At 38.0% G+C, this 23928-nt stretch overlaps 1 protein-coding gene across 8 annotated transcripts in view; it reads right to left on the bottom strand.

The window, feature by feature from the left end:
• Positions 1-23928, bottom strand: part of LOC126272632 (RNA-binding protein 39) — a 72144-nt gene that overhangs the window by 6949 nt on the left and 41267 nt on the right. For all 8 annotated transcript variants that reach the window (XM_049975598.1, XM_049975600.1, XM_049975601.1 and 5 more), the window contains one exon: positions 16434-16618. In XM_049975598.1, coding sequence (XP_049831555.1) covers positions 16434-16618 — 185 coding nt within the window. The remainder of the gene's footprint in view (positions 1-16433; positions 16619-23928) is intronic.

Below are 23928 nucleotides of genomic sequence, written 5' to 3'. Positions count from 1 at the left end.
CTCTTGCAATATTTGGCTCTTGTCACTTGCCACCTCACCACTGTGTAATTAACAATTTTTTTTTGTTCCAAGTGTTGGGAGATTGGGAAGTGAAGTAAAAAAACCCCTAAGGATCTAAGGTTTAAACCCCAAGCCATCTAGAGTCTTTCTATTCCTTGTTTCTTTCACCTCCATCATTGGTGTAGGGCCTATACGAGAAACGAAAAGTTTTACTGCTGTTGGAGTCCACACTAAACTGTAGGCCCTCTGTAACCAGCTCAGTCAGTCCATTAGGCATACCATCTGTAATACGTCCATGCCTAATACAATGTTGCAGTGTTCACAAAGTCATTCTGACTGAGGACAGTTTACTCTTTGCTGAATAAATCGTTAAGAATAACAGAACTATGCCATCTTCAAGTTATTTTATCCCCACAATCAGACCCTGAAGACCGTGCAATAATCAACCAATCACCATGCCATACTCGGTTATTCATCCCTGGATGCAGAATGGAGGGGAACAGGATCAACATACCACACTCCAAACTATTGTCGACTTTCCTACCTTTGGGCACTACCTCTCAACTCGTACAGATCATGTCAACTCTTGGCCATGGATTTCTCAGGGGAAAAATATATATTAGACCCCTATCTCATAATGAAAAGAAATAAATTATTTTATCTTAATTTTTGTGAATGGTATGGCCCTTTAAAAAATGTATATTTCAAACTCTTAAAACAGTAGAGAACCAAAAGTACTTGGGATCTGGCAGATGTTTTGTGTTACAGCTCCCTCTTAGTGTGTTAAAATTTAGTTCACGCTCACACACTTATGGGCTTCCTTTAACTTACAAATTTAAGACGAAAATACAAATTTTAAGTAAATTTTTCCACTAATTTGGAACGTCACAGAATGCTATCTTTTGTGTCATATTACCAGATACTACTGATGGAATTATAAACACATTATCTTCTCTGCTCCAGCTATCTGTATAATGTAAATATGTATTACTAAAAATTGCCTTTTACGGGTTTTTATGAGTTATTTATTCAAAAATCCTACCTGTAAACTTTTGAGAATTACACAAAATATTGTTTATGTAACAATGAAAATGATCAATTATTGATAAAATTATTGAACTGGATAGATAAAAATCTATCAGACAGATTAGATCTCACTTCAAGGCATGATTTTAGAAAAGCTTGTCCCTGTCAAAGTAGCTGATTAACACATTCCAGACCAGGATACTACTGACTCACCTCTCATCCAAAGCATTCTCCCCTCCTGAATTATCTATCAGCCCTAAACATGCATTTGATCATGCTGCTTTGGGGAAAGACCTCCTTTCCTTCACATGTAATATCTATTGGAAATACTGCTCTGAAGCTGTTTTGTGGAGGGATCAGCAGTAGCAGCATTGGGTATAATGGCCCAGGAAATCTGCTTTTTAACTAGGCTGGTGGGGAAGTGCAGTGAAGGCTGAGGTGAGAATGGTGGTGTATTGCTGTGAAGAGTCTGCACCTGAACAAGTATGTTTGCCTCAGATGCTATCTCTGTATGGGAGGGAACATTTGACATGGAAAAGAAGGCAACTGTCAAAATATAAGTACTGTTGTTTGTTGGTAGGTTAAGGACACTACACTGCTGCGACTGGTTCATGGGATTATGGGTTGTTCTTGGTCTGGGAGGCAGTGCTGTAGGCTGCGGGATGTTGAGGGGGTTGGCCAATCTCGGTTTGTAGTAGAGGAGTGGTGGTTGATGATGTGGTTGTTTAGGGAGCTGCATAAGGACAGGAAGGGAAATACCACTGTTCATGTAGTTTAGGAGAATGTGGGATAGCCTTTTGAGTGAAAGTCTGGGGGACATATGAGAGGCAGATAACTGCAGGATTTTTGCAGGAGAGAAGCCTGGTAGGTCACAGATTAGCCAGGTAGGAGCAGGAGATTGCTGTATTTTAAACTGCAGAAGAGCCTGGTGTAGGATAGGATTTCATCCAGAAATGGGGACTTTAAATGTTAGGCCTTTTGGAGCGACTCCAAGGGACAAGCAGGTTTCAAGAAACAGAATGTGGGACCTTTGTACTGATAGTGCAAAGGCATGTTTTCGAAAGTAATGGATGTAATACGAAATGGGATTCATCCTGGCGAGAGAGGAGAGTTAAAAATCATGAGTGTGGCAACAAAATAAAAGAAATAAGCAGAGTGCAAAGGATAGAAAAAAATACAAAAACAGAAGAATAGCAACGAAAAAGGTTGGAAAAATTTAAAAAATTACTACGGAAATCATTAATAATTAAATTTCACACGGTTCTATTCCGAATCCCATGACACTTTCCTTGGCATTGATCTTGTCCTCACCTACACACTTCCGTCCACTTTAAACCTACCAACAAACAACAGTACTTATATTTTGACAGTTGCCATCCTTTCCCACAAAACAGCTGCGGAGCATACCATTGGTGAGTCAGTATTATCCTGGTCTGGAATGTGTCGATCAGCTACTTTGACAGGGCCACAATTTGCTAAAATTGTGACCTGAAATGAGCTCCATTGTCTGAAATTTTACCCACCATACCTAGAATAGCTTTCTGCCCCCTCCCAATTCCACAATATTCTTGTCAGACCCTATGCTCCTTCTACACCCATCTCCTACCCTATGGTTCCTACCCCTGTGACCGTCCCCACTCCAAGACTTGCCTTATGCACCCTCTGACCAGCACCTACAATAGCCCTATAACTGGCAAAACTTATATTATCACAGGGAGAGCCACCTGCGTAATGACATGTCATATACCACAGACACTGTTTAACCTTCTACATTGGCATGACTACCACCAAATTATCAATTAGGATGAATGGCCCTTGGCAGAGGGTATATACTGGCAACTCGCAATATCCTGTTCCAGAGCATGCTCTACAACATGACATTCATGACCTCGATGCCTATTTCACCATACGCACCATTTGGATTCTTCCCCCCAAGACACCAGTTTCTCAGAACTCCACAGATGGGAACTAGCACTACAACTTGTCATTGGTTCTCACCACCCACCTGGCCTAAATTTACGTTAATTTCTTCCATCTCAGCTTTTCTTCACTGTACCTACTGTTTGCTTCACTTCGTTTTAATTTCCTACATCTTTTGTTGTCTTTACTGTCTATTTTTCACTGCCCCCTTCCACCTCTTGTTACGTAAATGCACTTACCTTCTCACTCTTATTAACTCATCCACAATGTTTTAGAAGCAATCTCTGTCTTGCATATTACCCTGCCTTCCACCTTTAAGCTCTCAGGTTTTCAAATCTCATCCGATGCAGTCCCCAACAATCAGCCTTTCCTTTTCATCCCATAAGGTAAGTCTCCCCTAACCCGCAGTTCACAGTAACTTCCCCAAAATCTAACCCTTTTCCTAGACCTCTCCAGTCCTTTTCCTTTACCCTTCTTCCTTCCCCTTCAACACTTTTGCCTGAAGGAGCCACTGGCTCCGAAAGCTTGTAAATCACAACAGTGTTTTCTGACACGGCTTGGTGACAAAATATTGTTTGGTTAATATGTTAACAGTCATTGCAAACACAGTGGGTAATATTTTTCTGTGTACAGTGTTAAAAATTTTTCAATGTTCTGCATATTTCACATCACTGAATTTCTAGTGTAAAATGTGCATATTGGAAATACTGTTCTCACTGCTCTTCTGTTTATAACAAATGAGTGATAACTTGCAGATAAACCATTCTGCATTGACCTTTGTGTTTGGTTTGAACTTTTTGTTAGACACAATGTCAGTGAGAAAATACAGTAGTTAAAGAATGATGTGCATGGACTATGGAAAAAAGAGAGACAAGAAAGTGGTGTTCAAGAAAAGCGAAAAACACTTCACAGTTATAGTGAATCTGTCAGAGGTGTTGCAGAAATATCTTGGTCCTCAAGTAACAGTATTAGCATCACATCCATAGTGCAGGAATTACTACAGTCACTACAAGAAATTTAGTGACAACCCACATGAACAATCACCATCACCCAATTGTAAAACTGAAGAAGGCAGTGCAGATGTTTATATTCCCGGGTGTGAAGCAGTTGATGCGTTGAATGTTAGCATTTCTGCTGTAGCCCCTACTATAACCCCCCCTTAAACATCCAGGAAAGGTGAGAAGCACAAGCAAACAGTATGTCAAAAGAAAATGAAAGGAACTGAAACAGATTTTACACAAGCAACATCTTCAAAACTTTGTCAAGTTTTGAATGTAGGTGAACTTGGTGTGTAACCTGGAGATAGTGACATGTGCACGAAATGTAATGTGTGGTTTCAAAACCAAAATACTGCTATCTCAGCAGCAATCTATACTGAGAAGGTACAGATACTGACACTAACACCAGGTAGCTACTCTAAGGAGCACATGCAGAAACACACACACCCACTTCCTCACATTATTTGATTTCAAAAGCTCATAAAATAAAGAATGAGAAAGGTATTTGGGCATGCCCAAATTCTTACTGTGGGCATCTGTTTTAAGATGATACACTTATTATTGCTCTGAAGTATTACCTAAGTGATCACAAAGATTGAAGTATGCAAAGTACTAGCCAGGCTGATATCTCCATTTGTGAAAATGGTGAAGAAGTTACAAAGGTGAAAAGATGTATGACAAGATCAATAAGAGAAGCATATCTCCCAATGAAAAAGGAAAACCAAAATTTAAAAACTGGTCTCTCAAAATTCTACTCCTTACAATCAAAATGAGTAAAATGCCAGTCAGTGATGGAAGTAAGAACATGTATTTTACTGCACTAATTTGAAACTTGTCTGTTTCACCATAAGTGGTGTCACAGGGAAGAAGTATATAGAGATGGACCTGACACTTGTGTATATGCCAAAAGCCGTAAGATAAATGTTGGTTGCAGAAGTATGCAATGTGTAATGGTGTTGAAGTGATGACTAAGCATTACACCTTCAGGATACTGACAATGATATAACCTATGCATTGTGGGAGGGAGGAGAGTTGGTGAAGAAGACAGCAGAGACACAAGTTTGTTACAGAGATTAGGCACTGGGTCACATAAGAAATAGCTCACCATAATATCCAGAGGATTCAGAGACAGGCCATGGCAGAAGCAATATCAGCCACATCCCGGAACACTGACACATTAGTTCTCCATTTAGACTTCGTTCAGAACTGGTTTGTTGCTTCGCAGAAGAAAATTCAAAGTTACCCATGGCACACACCACAGGTATCAATATTCAAACGTGTTGCTCATTTCCTTGGAACATCAGACTGTTTTGCTACTGTCAGTTATGATCTCAGTCATGACAGTGCACATGCACGATACGCTGGTCAGCATGGTAATTATTGACATAGCATTTAGAGGCTATGCATTTTCTAAACACATGTATGTGACTGTCGGTGCAGCATCTTATTTTAAAAACTGCTTTCAGCAGGAGGAATATTTTCTGCGACAGATCACGTAAAAAGTGCATATGATGGGGTAGGAGGTCTCTGTAAAAATACTGCAACAAGATTTTATCTCCAGCATGAAGCTGCTGATGCTATACGATATGCTACTGGATTTGTACAGACCATATCAACATTAGTAACAAACATGAAACTCATAATTTTAAATGTAACTACATTAAGGGAATTCCATATTAAAAAAAGAAAGGGGGGGGGGGGGGGGGGGGGGAGTGACCTGCTATGACGCCCGTGATAGGAATTCAACTAAGTCACTAATGGCTTGCATCCCAGAGTGACACGTACTTTGCAAGAAAGGTTATCTATGAAATGTAGCCTGTTGCAGTGTGTGAAATGCAGAGACCACAGTATACTTTAGAAGACTATGTAGTGAGCCACCATTTTCAAGTGCTGCTCTTGTTTGATCATCCTTGTCCATGTGCAAGTTCAGCTTGGCTATAAAAGTTTAATGAGAAAAACGATGAATTCTTCTGAACAGTGCAGTGTTGATCGTAGGCAATTTTAATTCACAGAAAGTCATGAAGAAGTAAAATCATGACAGAAGTCAATAATAATTTGTGAATATCATAATAAAAAAATGGGTATAAAGATTCTATATATCTCATTTTTGTTATAAAATGCTTTCTAACAAATTATTAATTGTTTTCTCTATCTCACAATGTTGTGAAATAATTATTTGATTGCATGACATTTACTTAAAATCAGCTATCAACTTAAATATTTAGGTGTCTGATTTTTGACCAAGATTGTAGTGCTAGGTCTATCTAAAACATTTCTCACATTTCATACAGGCAAGTATTTCCCATTGTGTTTGTACATTCCCTAAGAAAAATGCCAACTAGCATGCCATGAAATTTTTTGGGCATGTAGAATTGGGGTTTTGAAGTCAATAGTTCCCAAATAACAAAAAATTAGATTCTTTCATCTTTATGTACAAATATTTTGATAGTTTAAGAATTTTATGCATTGATGTCATAGCTGACAGTTATAAGTCCATTTCTCAAGGCAGTTAACACCAGTGACTATTCTTGTTTTCAAAACATAATTTTGAAATTCATAAAAAGTTGCAAATTTTTATAGTTTATTTTCAAAAGAAAAAAAATCTAGAAAGCTCAGAGGTGTGTATGTATTAATGATGTCTCATAGTATTGAGAATGAAGTATTTATTGAAAATAAATTCAGATCTCTAACACTTATGGTTTCTTTCTTACAATTTTTCAGTTTTCTCTTTTGTTACGACATTTTCACAAATATTCTCGTTTAGAGGGGTCTGTAGCATTTTAACAGTTCATCAGAAAATCAAAATACTGTAGTTTTTTTTAGAGGTACCAAAGGAACTTCAACATATATTTTTTTCAGCAAACTTTGGAATAGTAATGTGACACAATCATTCTCGACCTGTATGATTTGAGACGAAATCGTCCTTGAGCAACTCCAGCTGCAATGTGAAGTAGCTCTAGTCAACTTTATTACAAGTCTGTACATGTGCACCCATCTTGTTGCATTAACACTGTACATCATGGTAAATGTAACAATGTTTAAACAAAATTGCAATTACTACTGGTACACCAATAGTTACAATGTTGTCTAAGAAGCATAAATATAAAGAACAGAATGGAGCATTTATGTAGAGAGAAACAGTAATAAAATCTACCCCCCCCCCCCCCCCCCCCCCCAAGATGACAGTGTTACAGATTATGGCCACTAATATGACTGCATCATGACACTAACCACAGTGGTTTTATTAAAGAGACTCCAGTTGATTTTTAGTTAATGAAAACTTTAAGGCCAAAATGGAGCTACGTCTATGTTTATAAAGGAAGAAGACGTAAGCTGGCCTGATCGTGGGGATAAAACAACTTAGAGATAGCATATTTCTATTATTCTTACTGATTTATACAATAAAGAGTAAAGTATCCTCAGTCAGAATGATTTTGTAACACTGCAATACTGTACTAGGCATAGTCTTATTATAGTCAGTATGATTTTACCTTCCTCAGACCTTGGAATGGGCTGAGCGAGCCAGTAATAGAGGGCCTACTAGGATTCCAAACAACAGCAGAACTTTTCGTTTTTCATTTATACCAATCAATGATGGAGATAAAAGAAATAAGGGACAGAAAAACACCCTAGATGACTTCAGATGAACCACAGACCCGTTGATTTTACATTTTTGAAAAGCAAGTAAGTTCATAGAGAGGCAGTTTGTAAATAATACTATATATATATCTGTGTGTGTGTGTGTGTGTGTGTGTGTGTGTGTGTGAGAGAGAGAGAGAGAGAGAGAGAGAGAGAGAGAGAGAGAGAGAAATACTCAACCCACATTAATTCCATTTAATATTTCAATAATGTTGACTTAAAAGTTTAAAAAATGTGTTGTTAATTGTAACTACTGACTAATAGTTGACATGGTTCTCTTCTAATCGGTTCCGCAAGTCTGCAGATCTCAAAGGTAAGCCCCAAACAGTAAGATCTTGACACAAGACCTTCAAATGTCCTTAGCCTTGCTGGCTTTTTAATTCTGTGCCTTTCTTGTACTACAAGTGATGTTTTGTTGCTTGAAACTATATCTCTAATTATGATGAGAAATCTATACAAATTTGTAAGAAACTTTGTGGGAATGTAATTAATATGTTGAGTCGATGTTAAGTTGCAGGGCAACCGATGACCTTTTGGTGATGGATACTGGAAGCCAACTGGCCCACTGAAGCTACCTCCAACCTCAGATGCACAGAAGCATCATTGCTGTGGCAGGCTGTGTCACACCTTGGAGATACACCGGCGTGAAGAGGGAGTGGGCTGCTAGCCTCCGTTCCCTGGGTGACATCATCCGGTGAACTGCAAGTTGCCATCTGCAAGCATGGGGCCGGAGCACGAACTTGCAGACTCCCGGATGCGGAACTGTCGCAGACACTGAACGAGCTGCCTTGGACAAATTGCCAGAGCTGCTAAGCCTCACTACGATGGCACTCTACATGGGGTCCATCAGTTGCGTTTGAGGGACCAGTCAGCCGTGTTACGAGCCAAGGGCATAGCTGTGGCACAAGTAGGATCACTATGTCCGCAAGGCTGGGCAACCGGATGCCAATGCTGCAGATTCCAGCATTCACATAAGCACTGACCCATGCATGCTGCCATTGGGAAGTTCAGCGCAAGGCCGGATATGTTCCTTTGATGCAATCAAGTCAGCGATGCAATTGCTTGTGTTTCTCTGCACACTTCGGCACGAGTCATCCCTCTCTCCCAAACCATACCTCTTGGCTGTTCTGACATATTACAACCCCTGAGCTTTGGGGGGGAGGGTGGGGGGGGGGGGGTGTTGTAACAATGGGAATACAGGTAAGAGCGACAATAATGGGAATACAAGGCAGGTTACTGAAATGGGGGAATTTGAGACAGGCACTTTAGTTTAACTTGTGATTAATGGTATCATGTCAATATAACTGGGTAGTTTTTCTTCTATATAAACTCCTGTAGTGTGGCTGTCTCTTGAGCTCTTTTTAAAACCATTTTTACCCTCACTGTTTCCTTGTACTGCGTGTTTTGAGCCAATGTAACTACCCGTGTTTCTCCGTATTTCAGTGAAGAGACAAGAGTATCTATGTAAAAAACTATAATGTAACAACCGTTTCTGAAAGGCGTTGCTGTCATCTTGTGGTCTTCAAAAAACTTTGTTACACAACACATTCATTGTGATACTGATGATAAAATGTAGCACATTATGTGATGGTTTGTTAGAAATAAAACATTTAAAAATCAAAAAAGCACCTTGTGCACATGGCCATGTCCGTATATGTAGCACTAACAGATGATTGTTAAGTCCTAATAAACAAAATGTAAAGAAAAATTTACAATACCATATCTATTTTAAGTTAGCTTGACATGTTTAATTCACTGTTGAACTAGCTTCAACATTGTATACAATACCAAAAACAAAATATTTTTGAAGATCAGAAGATGAATGCAAAGCCTATCGAAACTGGTTGTCGAAAATGAATATGTATTTATGCCATCTTGGCTACAGAAAGCTTTTTACCAAGTAAAACAGATTGCTGCTCCTCATTTCTCAACACAGGAAATTTAAAATGAGTATCTATGAGTTGTCTTCATCACTGTTCTTCATATGCATTAACTCATTTTTGTCGCCAGTTACATGTTCAAGGAAGTTCTGAATGCCTACATCAAAATTTCAAATGTTTCATGTTCTTCCAGAAAATGTTGACGTTTCTCGCACATGAAGAAATTAAGTCACCACTGCAATGGACTTATGACTAACAATCTCTATCTGATAAAAATCAAAAAGATGGAGAAGAAACCATTTGAATAAGTGAATATGAATACATATTCAGATGTGGTCGCCATTTTAAGTGATAATCTCCAAAATAATTTGATACTATTATGAGTAAAGGTGATATGAAACCAGTTAGTCATACCGGAAGAACCAAAAACAGTAACACCTTTTCTCGTAACCCACACACTTTAGCATAGGCTACAGCAGCAAAGACTCCTATGGAAATAATCTCCTTATTTTGATGATAAACTGATGGGATGACATTGTTACATACACTAATTCGCAGATGAACATCTATGGACGATTTGACACTACTTGTGATGCACAAGATTCAGAAGATCAATGCCTTTCTGGGTCTTCTGCTATAAGCAACAACTTACAAAGCTTCCCAACTTCATGTGACTGACCTGTGGGCTATAAAAGGGTGTTGTAGGGTAGGATGTGCTGAAAAATAATTGTTAAGGAAAAAATTCAATATATTGCACTGTTTCTAAGTTAATTAGCATTGTAGTTAGCCAATCAGGCTGTTGCATGCGCAAACTCAAGTGGCCTGCCAGATACAGTTAGTGTCAGTTCTCATAATTCACGAGAATGCCCAGCATTTGGCACAGGTTCGATCCTTACACTAGCATCCCGTGTCTACTTTTGTATTTCTCTCATGTTTGGTTTTTAGGAAGCCAAACAAAGAAAGCATTTGCCAACACTGTATCTGGTGAGCCGCTTTATTTTGCACATGCAACAGCCCGACTGGCTAACTTCAATGCAAATTAACTCTGAAATGGCACAGTGTACCAAAATTTTTTCTTAACAGTTATTTCTCAGCACTACCAAACCTCTAACACCCTTACAAGCTTTACAGACTGTTTCTGAGCACCATGTATACAATGCTGATGTATTTACAGTTACTATGCCATACAGAAGATACAGGTTTTACTTCACTCTGATGAAAATTAGAGATGAGAGGAAAAAGACTGACAAGGAAACTGCTGTGCTTGACAGTACCTGCCACAGGTGCTCAAACATACATAATAAAGGTTTTTGCATTGCTAGTGAGAGATAACGCCTATTCTGAAGACTTCAGTGAGTTTTTCTTTCAATTTTTCCAAAGTGCGGAGTTATGAATGACTAGCTATGTTTTTAAGCTTAGGCCAGAAATATTAGCCAAGTACTGATACTACTAACTTTTTTCTTTGACTCAACACTACACCAACTAGTGTACAAGTTTTGATGAAAAACAAAGTTGCTGTGGTCCAGCATAGCTGGATTTTTAGATAGAAGAAGTAATATCTCTTGCCAACTATGCTATTTAAAAGTCAACATAAAAACAAAGCAACAAGATTAAAGTCAAGCAACATATTAAAATATAGTCAGATAAAAAAATTAAAATATAAATCACAGGCTTTTTATATTTTCTTGTGATTAAATGCCAAAGAATTTTTCCTGGTTCAACTGACTGCACTGCAACATCTGTGTCAGAAGATAAGACTTGGGCAGGTAGCCATACAAAGTTTTAACAAGAATGCACTGCACTCTGCATACCATTTAATTAAACTTACAATATCATAGCACAATTAAGAGTGATAGATCCTATGAAATCCTGATGTTGACTACGTTTATAATAGTACCATGGGGTAGCAGATACCACTGTGTTAAAGCGATACAAGGCCAAAATTATTAATGGCTAGAGTGACATATGGGACATTTGTTGTTATGGCTACATTATGGGGCCAGTAAAAATAAAAAAACTACAGATTCTGAATTAGACTTCAGAAAGAGCAAAAAAAAACATTATGGAAAATCAAGTCACTGTGTTGCAGCAAAATCATGATCTTTTGTACTCTTTTCCTTGATAGATAATGATGGAAAAAAAAACAATAAAGATATGGGCTCCCAGAAAAAGCCAGATTTTATAATTCTTTACACCCATACAAAAAGGGGAGTAGACACTTGTGATCAGTTATCTGGTACTTACAGTGTTGGCAGAAGAACAAGAAGATAACCATCAGTGGTGTTTTTTTCTTTCATATGGTAAATGTGTGTACTCTGAATTGATATAGCCTTTACAAACTGAGCTCTGATAAGTTGCAAGATGTGAATTCCTGAGGACTGTAACTGAGGATTTTTGTTATCTATGCTATCCTAAGAATGAACATAACTATACACCTTGGGATACAAGCCAAAAGCCTAGGGACAGAAATTGGTTGCAGTACACAGGATATGGAAAAAAAAAAAAAAAAAAAAAAAAAAAAAAAAAAAAAAAAAAAAAAAAAAAAGGGGGGGGGGGGGGTCGCATAAGATGACCTACACATTTTGCATGGCTAAGAAGAAGGATTAACATTTTATACCACATAACATGTCAAATGTTATGTCTCTTGTCTTTAATCCCTTGACTGCTACACATGGGCTTGCTGCATTCTACTGTGAGTGCGGCTTTGTTCTCACCTAAAACCACTACTCGTGCAGACAGATTGTGTTCCAGCCACAACCTGTGTACTGGTTTTGCCTCATGTTCTGGCGCACCTGTTCTGAATATTCTTGGTGTACAGGGTGCGACCATTTGTTGCTCTGGTTTTGCAACCCCCGATATAAAATATAGTTCTTCTGACAACTTTAAGTTGTTCACAGTAAAGCTCCTCTAGAAACTAATTATACACAGACAAACAGGTATATCAATACTGTTTCACACCTATGAATGACATTTTTTTGGAGCTTTTAGGAGGATTTTAGAAGCCTATGAAGAAAGTGACATATTGCTTTGGATTTGCCTCAGTAACTCATGCAAAACATCTGCTGTCATTCAAATATTCATAACTGTGGTAACTCAAGGAAAGGATGAATCTATCTGTGACAATACATTGGTAGTTACTGGAAACCATAGTGAAAACTTTTTCACTCCATGTGTGTTGATTCCATTTCATGATATTCTTCTACAATTTCATGTACAATTTGTTTTTCATACAATAGGAAACTGAACGTTTTGTCGCACAAGAATATATTACCAAGCTATCTAACAAGAAGTGGTGCGATGCAATTAACCTGTACTGTGTGTGCAGCACACCAGCATTACATTTGCTGACAGCAATACTTGAGTGGACATTATTCGATTTTAAGAAAACTATTCGGTGAAAAATTTGATTCTTCCACACCTTACAGCCCCATATCTCCACTCGGTGAAGGACTGTATTTCTTTTTGTTATTTGTCTTAGTTATTGTACTGCAACTAAGTAAGTAAAGAAAGCATTGCATGAAATGTGAACAGCTTTTCAGAATTAAAACAGAATGCGTAGACTTTGTGTATGGTTCATTTTAGGTCGTTTACGGCTATTTATGAAATATAGCTAAAATATCAACATTTTATTTCAAGTAGAGAGCATACATCACCGGTCCCGAGATTTTGGTTTTTATAGTTACAGGAGGGTTGCACAGTGCATCCAGTGGTCAGTCCATGTGCAGCGTTCATCACGTAATCTTAACACAAATTGTATTTCATAAATGGTTCAAGATATTGAAACGAGTGGTGCATATTTTTCTGTATGATTAATACTTTACAATTTTTTCTACCTATCAAGATACAGAACTAATTATGTTTTTCTTTCTTTCCTCCTTCTTCCTCCTCTTCTTTTAACAGCATTTAATATCTCATCAAAAGAGAATACTGCAGCATCGCGCACAATATTTACGATATTCTATGTGGGCCACTCATTACGTCAAGACATAATTGCTTGGTTACTATGTTTTAATTACTTCAGTTTCCATCAGCACCAGTTTATTTACAACCTTTAGAATGGTTTTTAGCTACATGTAATGAGATCAGCTTGCAAACTAGCCTCTCCACCAACACTACTGAAGTTGTCTCTATATGGAGGCTCCTGATACTCTACTCCAGATTTCATTATCCTGCAATAGCATGTACACGGTACAATTGCCTGTCACCATCTTCACTATTTCTTCCACTGTAGAACCACTATGGCATGCCATTTTCTCACTCAAAATAGAAAATGGCTGAACTTCAGATAGCTACTGTGCACTTTGGGCAGATATGCGAGTACTTCGCTGCTCTACACGCCTGCTAAATGCCAGAACACATTAAAATGCCCCGAGCACACAGTGACCCAAGCAGTAGCCCATCTTAACATGTCCAGAGCACAAAGGTGATACAGGCGGCAGAAAGTGGCCAATCACAAACATGTCCAGAGCACCTAATGAAAGGCTCAATAGCGTATGTAAACACGTCCACAAAACCCGGGGGCAGCAGCAACGGTGCATGTTAACACACCCACTGCACTAAAAGGGTTGAAGGTTGCTGAACCGTCACTTCCAAAAATTAGTTATTTGGAAATCAATCAAAATATTCAATTCATTATTATTTTAAAAGGCTGCAAAAATATATATCAAGGTTATTATTTCTTGGAAAGCTACAGTACTGTTTTATTTTCAGGTCAAATATACCACAATGTGAGTGTTTATGTATCAAAAATCATGCAATTAATTAATGGTTTATCTAACCTAAGAGGAATGGATAACAAGTAAATTCTAACTTTTGTAATAGTTACAAATAAAATTACTTAGCTCTCTGAATGATATCTTCTGCCACATTGGTTGTCACTGAATGGATTAAAATACCCTTACCTTCTGCTTTGAAAGCAAAATAAAATGATATTTTAATCCATCAAATGGCTGCCAGTGTAGCAGAATGTAATCATTCAACTGATTTGAGGTTATGAGGACACCGCTCCAAGAAAATATTAAAATTAATAAAATGTGAAACATCAAGAAGAAACATGAAGATGATACAGATTGTCATGAAAGTTACGGATGTGAACATTCTGAAGTTGTGGATGACTAACATAAAAATAAATGTAGCTTTTAAGTTTGAACAATTTTTTCCTTGCATTAACCCTTTCCTTCCACTCACTTGCATTTTCCAAGAAAACTACTGAAGATATACTTTCAAATATGGTACAAATAAAGATCTGATCTTAGTATCTAATTAAATGGAAGAGATTTTTAAAAATTTGAAAAAATAAGAGGTACAGGAGAAAGAAAAGGGTATTTACTTCCAAATATTCAAAACATTGAAACAGTCTGGTAGATTAAAATTGTATGCTGTACTGGGACTCAAACCTGGACACTGCCTTTCACAGGCACATGCTCCATCAAGTAAGCTAATCAAGCACACCTTACCCATCACAGTTTGTTTACCTTCTGCCAGTAACTCTCCCTATCTTCCCAACTTCACAAGAGAGCTAGCTCTGTAAAATGTGCAGAAGACTTTCTGTTTAGTTTGGGAGATGGTAGACAGAACAAAGGTACTGGTAGAAGTAAAGCTCTAACGACAAGTCGTGAGTAGAGATCACAGATGAGCTCTGAATACTTGCTTTAAATTTATCAGTGGCTCCTATGACATGTACACTCAGAGACTCTACTCTTTAATCTCCGCTGCTGTCCATTCAACTGAAAACATTTGTCACTTGAGTCTGTTGTCAGGTACAAGTGCACTACATCAGTGTACAAAGGAGAGCAAATACATGAGTTTGTAAGTCTATAAACATAACTGTGGTTTGGTATCATTGCGACTCTACATACGCAATTTTTGGGCGTGGACAATGACTGGAAGTTAGCAATCAGCACCCATACAAAAATTTTTTTTTAAGACCGCTGTAAATCTCTATTCAGAGAATATCTAGCAGTTAAGTTGATACACACATGCAATTTATTTGCCACACACATTTTTGACATGTTATGATAGTCTGCTACAGAAATACCTGAACCAGGACAACTATGAAGTGTATTCTCCAACTGGTGATTAATCATTCATGAGCTTAAAAAAAAGGTAACAAAAATAAATACGCTACACAACTGACTATTAGTCCATAAATGCATGCATGTTCCTATGTAAATAAAAAAATAAAAAATGGTGCAATCTTCAACTGCAGGGACATAACATAAAAAAGAAAGAAAAAAAAGACCATTCTGTTCCTATTGAATGAACTTCGTTTTGTTTTAAGTCACAACTAGCTTTGCTTCAGGACGCTTCACTATGAGCGGAAGAGTGTGCCAGTGGAGGAAGTGACTGCAGTGCCACTGTTCTCAGACTCTTCATACCCTCATAACTACAACACGTAGGAAGGAAGGCAATATAGCACAGACATAACAGCAGCACCTTGATTTCTAGTGTTTGCAACCCACAACATAAGACTCATAGTCTCTGCATTTCTAATCTCTACTTGCGAGTCATGGTTAGCTGGTTCAGTCAGTAGATATGCTTATGAAAGTTACAGGTTTTTGGTTTGAATCCCAGTCCATCAAACTGTTTTAACCTGCCACAGAAGTTTCTAACTGGGGGTGTATTCAACTGAAGAGTGAAAATTCATTTTGCAAACATTCATACCACATAGTTTTGGCCCAAAAATGCTTTAAAAAATAACTGAAAATGCTGTTTGCTTTGTAAGAGATAATACTCAGACTTCTGAAAGTGCTGGAAGAGTACTTCTATTAGTATGATTTACAAAGACCAATTCTAATTTTTTCATGATAGAAATCGGAGAATTTAGCAATATATAAAAGTTAAGTATTCAAAATAATGCTGCTACAAAATATTTTTTTTCTTTTTCTTAAAGTTTAGATCATGTAGCTAAATAGCTCTGTAATGAAAACACATTACTAGTTTCCATAGAATAAGGAAGAAATAACATTACCTGCAAACCACCTGCCGTGTAACGAGTTCACTGCTGCCACAGCTGTGCTGATTGAGGGGCACTTTACATAGACATTTCCTTGTAATGATGCTTTGTCTACATAAACATGCAAGACACCACCATGTTTGTTACACTCTTCTATCACATCATCCCTAATTTCGATATCCCAATTTGGATTGGTTTCCCTGAAAAGGTTAAAATATTAAAAATTTAATACTACAACAATTTTTTTTTAATATAAATTTATGCTGGCTGATGCATTTGTAGGTATGGGTGCAAGAAATACTTTTCTCATGCTATATGTCCAATTTGCATTTCTGATTGTAAATTTAAAAGAATGGTAACACCAGAAATGAAGTTGTAATGAAAACCAGAAAATGACATTACAAAATTTTATTATATTGAAGTCTCCTGTTAAGGTGTCAAGATCCACTTACACCTGTGCACTTAGCAAATACAGTAGTCCCACGTGTGTGCGCTTGTCCCACACACTAGTAGAGGCACACATTTAGGTGGATGCCTCTTTCTTCACATCTGCATGTAAATGTAGAGGGAAGCACACATGTTACTCCAAAGATCAAGCTGCAGCTGCAGGGTAAATATATCTTTGTGGCTGGCCAATAGGCAGTGTGTTTATCACAGCCAGTTAAGTGTCCTGGTGATATGCACCACGAGACTGCAGCATAAATGCGCCCTCTAAAGGCAGGCTGACAAGCACCTAACATTACGTTTAAGGCTTATTGCAAGAAACAAAACACTTGCCAGATACAGCAAACACATCAAGATTGCAAGTATACGTATTTTCATGAAGGTTTATTTCGTCTTTGCAATTAAATGAAAGGCAGTATTTTTTTCTGGCCATACACTTTTCACTTCTTATTTGTGAAGCGTCTTCAGAGCTTGTAACGCAAGTTAGTTTTATTTATATAATAAATAAGGACCGAAAAAATTCATATTTTGCAATAAATGCAAAATAGATGAGAATTTTGCTCAAAATGCAAAAACATGAAATTACTCAACACACACTATTTCATAGAAAACTGTATCCACATGAAACATTTTACCAGAGAGAGACTGAAACAGCTTTATTTTCCCACACATAAATACTGAAAAATGTAACCAATTTCCAGTTACTGGTATTGCATGTCATCTGGCAAAGCCCAATTTTAAAAAATTATGTGCATAATAACCTATTTGCAAAATAATAAAGTGTACAAAACACTGCCACTATAGCCTATAGCGCCCGCACTCTGTGCTACAGTGAAAAACTAAATAGGTAATGTTTTTCAATTACGCTGAAATTTTTCCCCTACCATTAAAATAGAGTTACTGTATGTTTGGTCCTATTTCTATGCTGAATGCCCACGAAAGACCAAAATTAATAGTCAGCAGATTTTGAAATTGGGCAGGGGGGAAAATGCTGCTGCTTTTCAACAGAACAATCACTTATGAAAGCTTAAATATGGCCAAAGAAAACGAAGGCTGTTACAGAAGAAAAAGACGTTAAAGTTTTTCCAAAAGCAAACATTCCAGTCCAAATGTTCCCAATCAACACTCAATTTCAATTAAATAAGGCTTTGTTTGTCTTCACTCGTGTACCATGACAACCTTTTACATTTGTACATCGAATCACTAACAAACAAAAAATTAGATGTGAATTTTGCCAAAAACAGATGCTACTTTTTCCGGTCCCTAATGATGAATGTGTTATATAGTAGTTACAAATATGCTAATCTATTAAGTTTCCTTTTGTTTTGTCAGGTTAGGAACAACTTTTGCAGCACAGGTTTCGTGAGGTTAACTCATTATGTGTTACTTACAATGTCTGATTATGCTAATCCACGCGTATAGGTCATCCTGGAGGTGTATTTACTTGGTGGTCCCCATAATCCAGATGGTTGATTTTTTTTTTTTTTTTTTTTTTTAGCACCTCGCTTCCATTATTCACTGTGTATGTTTGTAGTGTGTAGTGTTGCCAGTAGGTTTATCCTTCATCTTTGTGTCATGTGTATGTGTGGTTTGATATCTGCTAATTTGTAGTGTGTATGTGTGTGACTGGATGGAGTGTGTGTGTGTGTGTGTGTGTGTGTGTTAGTGTGTGTTATTGTTTTAGTAGCTAAGAGGCTGGCGAGTTATTACTTATATTGACTTTTTCATTAATTACTACCTTGTTCATTGCAAGGGCTCTTTGTTCAAAGTTTTCCCGTAAAGTTAGGAGTTTCTTTTGTAATATTTCACTCAAACAATTTTCATATCCTGTTCCGTGTTTGATGGTTATGTCCCTGTTTTAACAGGTTTTTGGCAAAAGGAGAGGATATTTTCATACAACCGGATTCTTAAATGTTCACTGTATCCAATTTAAAATTTCTGCCTGTCATTCCCAGATACACTGATTCACGTTCTCAACAATGTAAGTGATATACACCCACTCCTGGGTACTTATCTGGTTTGTCTACTGCTGTTTGTAAATTTGACTAGAATGTGTTCCTTGCAATGTATAGTGCTTTTTCCTTTAGCATATTTTCTATTCTATGTGTGAATTTGTGTTTGTATATTAAAGTGCACAATTTCTGTCTGCCAGTCAAGTCATAAGTGTTACTGTTTTCAGTTTCTTCTTCGGGTACTGTAGCGTATATGCTGTTTGTGAGATAAGTGTTCTGTGTTTGTTTCAGTTAACACCCATTCAGTACAAATACTCAACCATTAAATCAAAACAATACAGAAAAATGAAAAGAAGCACAGAAAATGAACACCATAAATCCCACGAACAACACAGGCACTACTCGACACACAAACTCAGAACAGTAACACTCACTCAAGACATGACTAACAGAAAGAAATGGTAGACTTGAACATACAAATGCAAATCAACACACAGCAAATATACTAAGGAGTAAAGGATTACACACATTGACACATTGGTAACAGAACAAGAAACACCTGCATCATATTTACAAACAGCGATAGACAAACCAGATAAATACTGAACCCTACAATATGGAGCAGAAAATGAAAATTATTAGAGTGAACGACTAAAAAAGAAAACAACAACTAACTTCCACACAAAAAGAATTTTTGCAAAGTACATGAAAGAAATTAATGATCACGTCAATACAAGGAATAACTCATGATGGATCATGTTACCCACTAAAACATTAACAAACGGAGATTTTAATCCCCCCTCCCCACACATAACAGCAAAAAACAACAACAACAACAACCACCACCACCACCACCACCACCACCACCACCACCACCACCACCACCACCATACACAATAACAATGTACACATGCACTACCACACTGTGCACACACATGCACATTAACTAATAACACACACACACACACACATACACACACACACACACACACACACACACACACACACACACACACACACACACACACACACAACAGACAAAAGAAGGAGAACAGGAAGACGGTTGGGAACACTACATGCTGTAAACACACACATTCCATACACAGTGAGATCTGGAAGTGAAGTGTGGAAACAAATGTGGTGGAAAAAAAACTGAACACCGACCACCTGGAGTGCATAGATCAAGTAAATACACCTCCAGGACGATACACTTGGATTAACCACAGAAAGGGGGGTGTTACCTTCATAATCTCTAATTGATGTTTTTGAATTTAAAATATGTTAAAATGAAGGACTAAGTAAGGAAGATATATTTTTTATTTTCTCCACAAAAAAAGTCCTGCTCTAAGATACAGCGTCTCCAAAGGTGACACTGCGAACACCATTTTGAAGATGCGAATTTCGGAAAAAAATTTAAAATGCTATGTCTCTGGAGCAGATCTAGGCTATTTTGTTGGTTTTTTTATTTGAAAGATGATTAGCTTCTGATTTCAAAGAAATCCTCCATTTGCACTTACCTGTCAAAGTTCTTTTACTATAGCATTCTGAACTTTTTATAATTTATGGGAATATATATATATATATATTAAAAACAAAGATTCCAAGACTTACCAAGCGGGAAAGCGCCGGCAGACAGGCACATGAACAAAACACACAAACACACACACAGAATTGCTAGCTTTCGCAACCGATGGTTGCTTCTTCAGGAAGGAGAGGGAAAGACGAAAGGATGTGGGTTTTAAGGGAGAGGGTAAGGAGTCATTCCAATCCCGGGAGCGGAAAGACTTCCCTTAGGGGACACACACACACACACACACACACACACACACACACACACACACACACACACACATCCGCACATACACAGACACAAGCAGACCATCATATATTTCAAAACTGCCAATCCATAAAATCCTTATTTTTTCTGTTGATTAATACCATATAGTTGTACACCCCCTGAAAAGAAGAGCTTCCACTTTTAAGTTGGACAGGTTTGATTTTAGAAAATAATTTTTTTCGAAGCGTAATGTATGTCTTCACTGAAGTTGTTCCTTACTAATTTCTTTGTTGCAATGTTTATTTCTATTGTCTTTGTCTTGGTTGCAGTTATTTCTCATCACTTTCCTTGTTGCAGATATTTCTTATACTTTGTTGAAGGTTCTTGTCAGTTTCTTTGTCATGGTTGTTCATTGCAGGTTGCTGTATTGTAGTGTTCAGTACTACTTTGTTTACTGAAGAGGCTTCTAAGAAATAGAGACCATCTATACCCCCGCCGGCGAAACATTGCACTTGACAGTTCGCTTTTTGTCTAGTTAGGTTGGCTATACTGTAATATCGATGTTGCAACAGCAGCCTCTATACACACAGCAGACGATACAGTTTTCCGTCCCGTCTCGTAAATGCAAGCGATTGAGCAATTACAATGTATATAAAAACTCTTTTTTTAGTTGCACTACAATGACAGGAAGTAAACAACCGTATAATAATGCATGTAAAAGCATAACAATGCGCACCCTTTCGATAACGGAGCAAAGAAATACAAAAAACAAGCATCTGACGACTGGTACTTTAAAATCAATAATGTACGTAGTTTACAAAATAAATAATAACCGAGATTGCAAAAAATAACCAATATTAGAATTTTTTCACTCACCAATTTACAACGATAATGGCGCAATTCCATCCAGCTCGCCATCGTCACTGTTGTCCGATTCATCGCTAAAACAGTCTTCATCGTCGTCATCGGCAAGACAAATCATTAATTGTTCATGGCCACTGATAATGCCTTCTATTGTCTGTGCTGCTCGTGTAAGCTTCTCAACGTGCTCTACTTTTTTTCTCCATGAGGCTGTATCCACAGTCACAAGAGCTTCACGCAACAGCTTTTCCACCTCTGTTATTGTAAAGGACTTCTTGTTGTTCCTTACATACATTTTTACGTCACTCCATACTAACTCAATAGGGTTGAAATGGCAGTGATATGGTGGCAGCCTTATTACAGTATGACCCTGCTCCTTGGCAATTTCGTCTACTACGTATGTAGGTGTCGTAGGCTTATTTTCTTTAACAAGAGACTATAACATAACCTTTGTCATACCCATATCCGCTGCAATATTTCGAGCCTGTAACCACTGCACCGTAACTTCTTTCCGATCATTTGTAGTTGGGGCTTTGTTCTGTATCACCGAATGATATGGAGCATTGTCCATTACAATTGTTGTAGGGACAGGAAATTGTTTTAAAAGGTTCCTGAACCACTCAACAAATCGTACGTGATCCATATCTTCATGGTAATCACCAGTCTTTTTTGATCTAAAAACTAAAAGTGCGTCAGGGACAAAACCACTGGAGGAGCCTGCATGGACCACAATTAATCTAGCTCCTCTTCCCGTCGGCTGATGGCCGCTACTGCTGGGTGTGTTATCCGTCCAACATTTACTGACAGCTTCCCCGGCATTAACCCACGTTTCGTCTAGCCAAATTATGGAATGAATGTCTCTGCCCACAATTTTGTGCAAGAAAATGCTACGGGCGGTAACAATATGTGCCCTCTCTAACAGTACTTTGCGTCCGTCTAGCGTTTTGTAACGGAAACCCACACTTTTTAGCACAATTTTTAGTGATGTTTTACCACACCTGAAGAGTTGACTTTCTTTTAAAGAGATTAATAACTTAGCTACAGTCGGATACTCTTTTCTGCTGTAGTAAGCATAAACATGCCTACGAACTGCATCAGTCTGGAAAGAATCTAAATCTGTGATAGGACTACGCCGCTTTTTCTTCTTTCCCGGGGTTGATAAAAATGTATTATTTGATCCAGACAGCTCAGAATCATTACGGCTCACTTCAGTATCTTCCAAGTTTTGTAGTAATACTCCCATACTTACTACCGTTCTTGCACTAATACCAAGAGTTTTCGACGTACGTTCCACCACTTTGTCGGCAGGAATTGATGGCTGTCCATGAATGCTTACGTAGTTTTTCTCCTGCTCGTAAAACTCACGAGTTCTGCGTAGTAATTCCAGTGCCTGGCTGTTTAGCGGCACCCCTCGACGCAAAGGATTGTCACTAGGTGAACGAAGTCTTTTCGGTGGCATTTTCCAAGTACGTAAACTCACAACGTAACAAAAGTCACAACGATATAGCACACAGTACAACGAAAACACGCGGTAAACAACACACAACTCACATTGTATACACATTCACTAAACAAAGCCGGCAACGCGGGAACTTTGACGTCACAGCACGTGAGTAACAGCAGTGCTCACTGCGCTGTGATTGGCTGGCGCCCCACGCTGAACGCCTAGCGCCTATCGTTCTTCACTTGTTACTCTGTTACGCTGCCAACTTCATACGCAAACGTGAAGTGCAATGTTTCAGCGGCCCGGGTATAGTGACTCCTTCGTTTCATGCGGAATTTGCCAGTCGATACAGTTGCAGTGTGTTTTGTGAAAAGAATTGTTTCAAATGTCATCTGACTGGGGCCACAGGAGAGTGAAGTTTATGTGTGTACTGCACAAATTTTGAACTTTGTGTGGAAACTTCGAAGAACTTACTGGAGCACGTGACGTGACACCTTGGTTGGGCGTGCAAAGTCTCTGTGATGTAAAGCGAGAAATTTGTTTATTTCAAGAATCTGGCGACTGGACTGGAAAGGGAGGACTGTCTTTATAGACAATTGGCCTGGAAGACGTAGCAGATAACTCTGCAGAAATTACATATGTGACATGGGAGGAAAATTAACTAATTAAGAAAACTGTTGTCTTTGACAGTTTCATTGATGAGCTTGGTAAATGGTCAGTGAACGCAGTAACACACCAGCATCTGAAGAAATTTTCAGCAACACATTGCAGAAGTTAAAGTATGTGTACAGGCTGAAGAACTATGTTTAGTGCTTCACTGTGATTTTGCTGAGAAGACTGTAACTCTCCCACAAGAAGTACAATAGTATCATTGGAGTAATGACCAGGTTTCAGTTTTTACATGAGTGACATTTTCAAAACAATACCACAAGTGTTGCAGTTATAAGGGATGCTTTGCTATCAATGTGCAAAATTCTTCAACTGCAAACAAGAGCAGAGAAGATAATTATTTGTGATGGTGCTCCTAGTCAC

The sequence above is a fragment of the Schistocerca gregaria genome, chromosome 5 (assembly GCF_023897955.1).
Source record: "Schistocerca gregaria isolate iqSchGreg1 chromosome 5, iqSchGreg1.2, whole genome shotgun sequence".
In the NCBI taxonomy this organism is placed as follows: domain Eukaryota; kingdom Metazoa; phylum Arthropoda; class Insecta; order Orthoptera; family Acrididae; genus Schistocerca; species Schistocerca gregaria.
The sequence above is the reverse complement of the archived record's forward strand: the minus strand, read 5'-3'. Positions and strand labels throughout refer to the sequence as shown.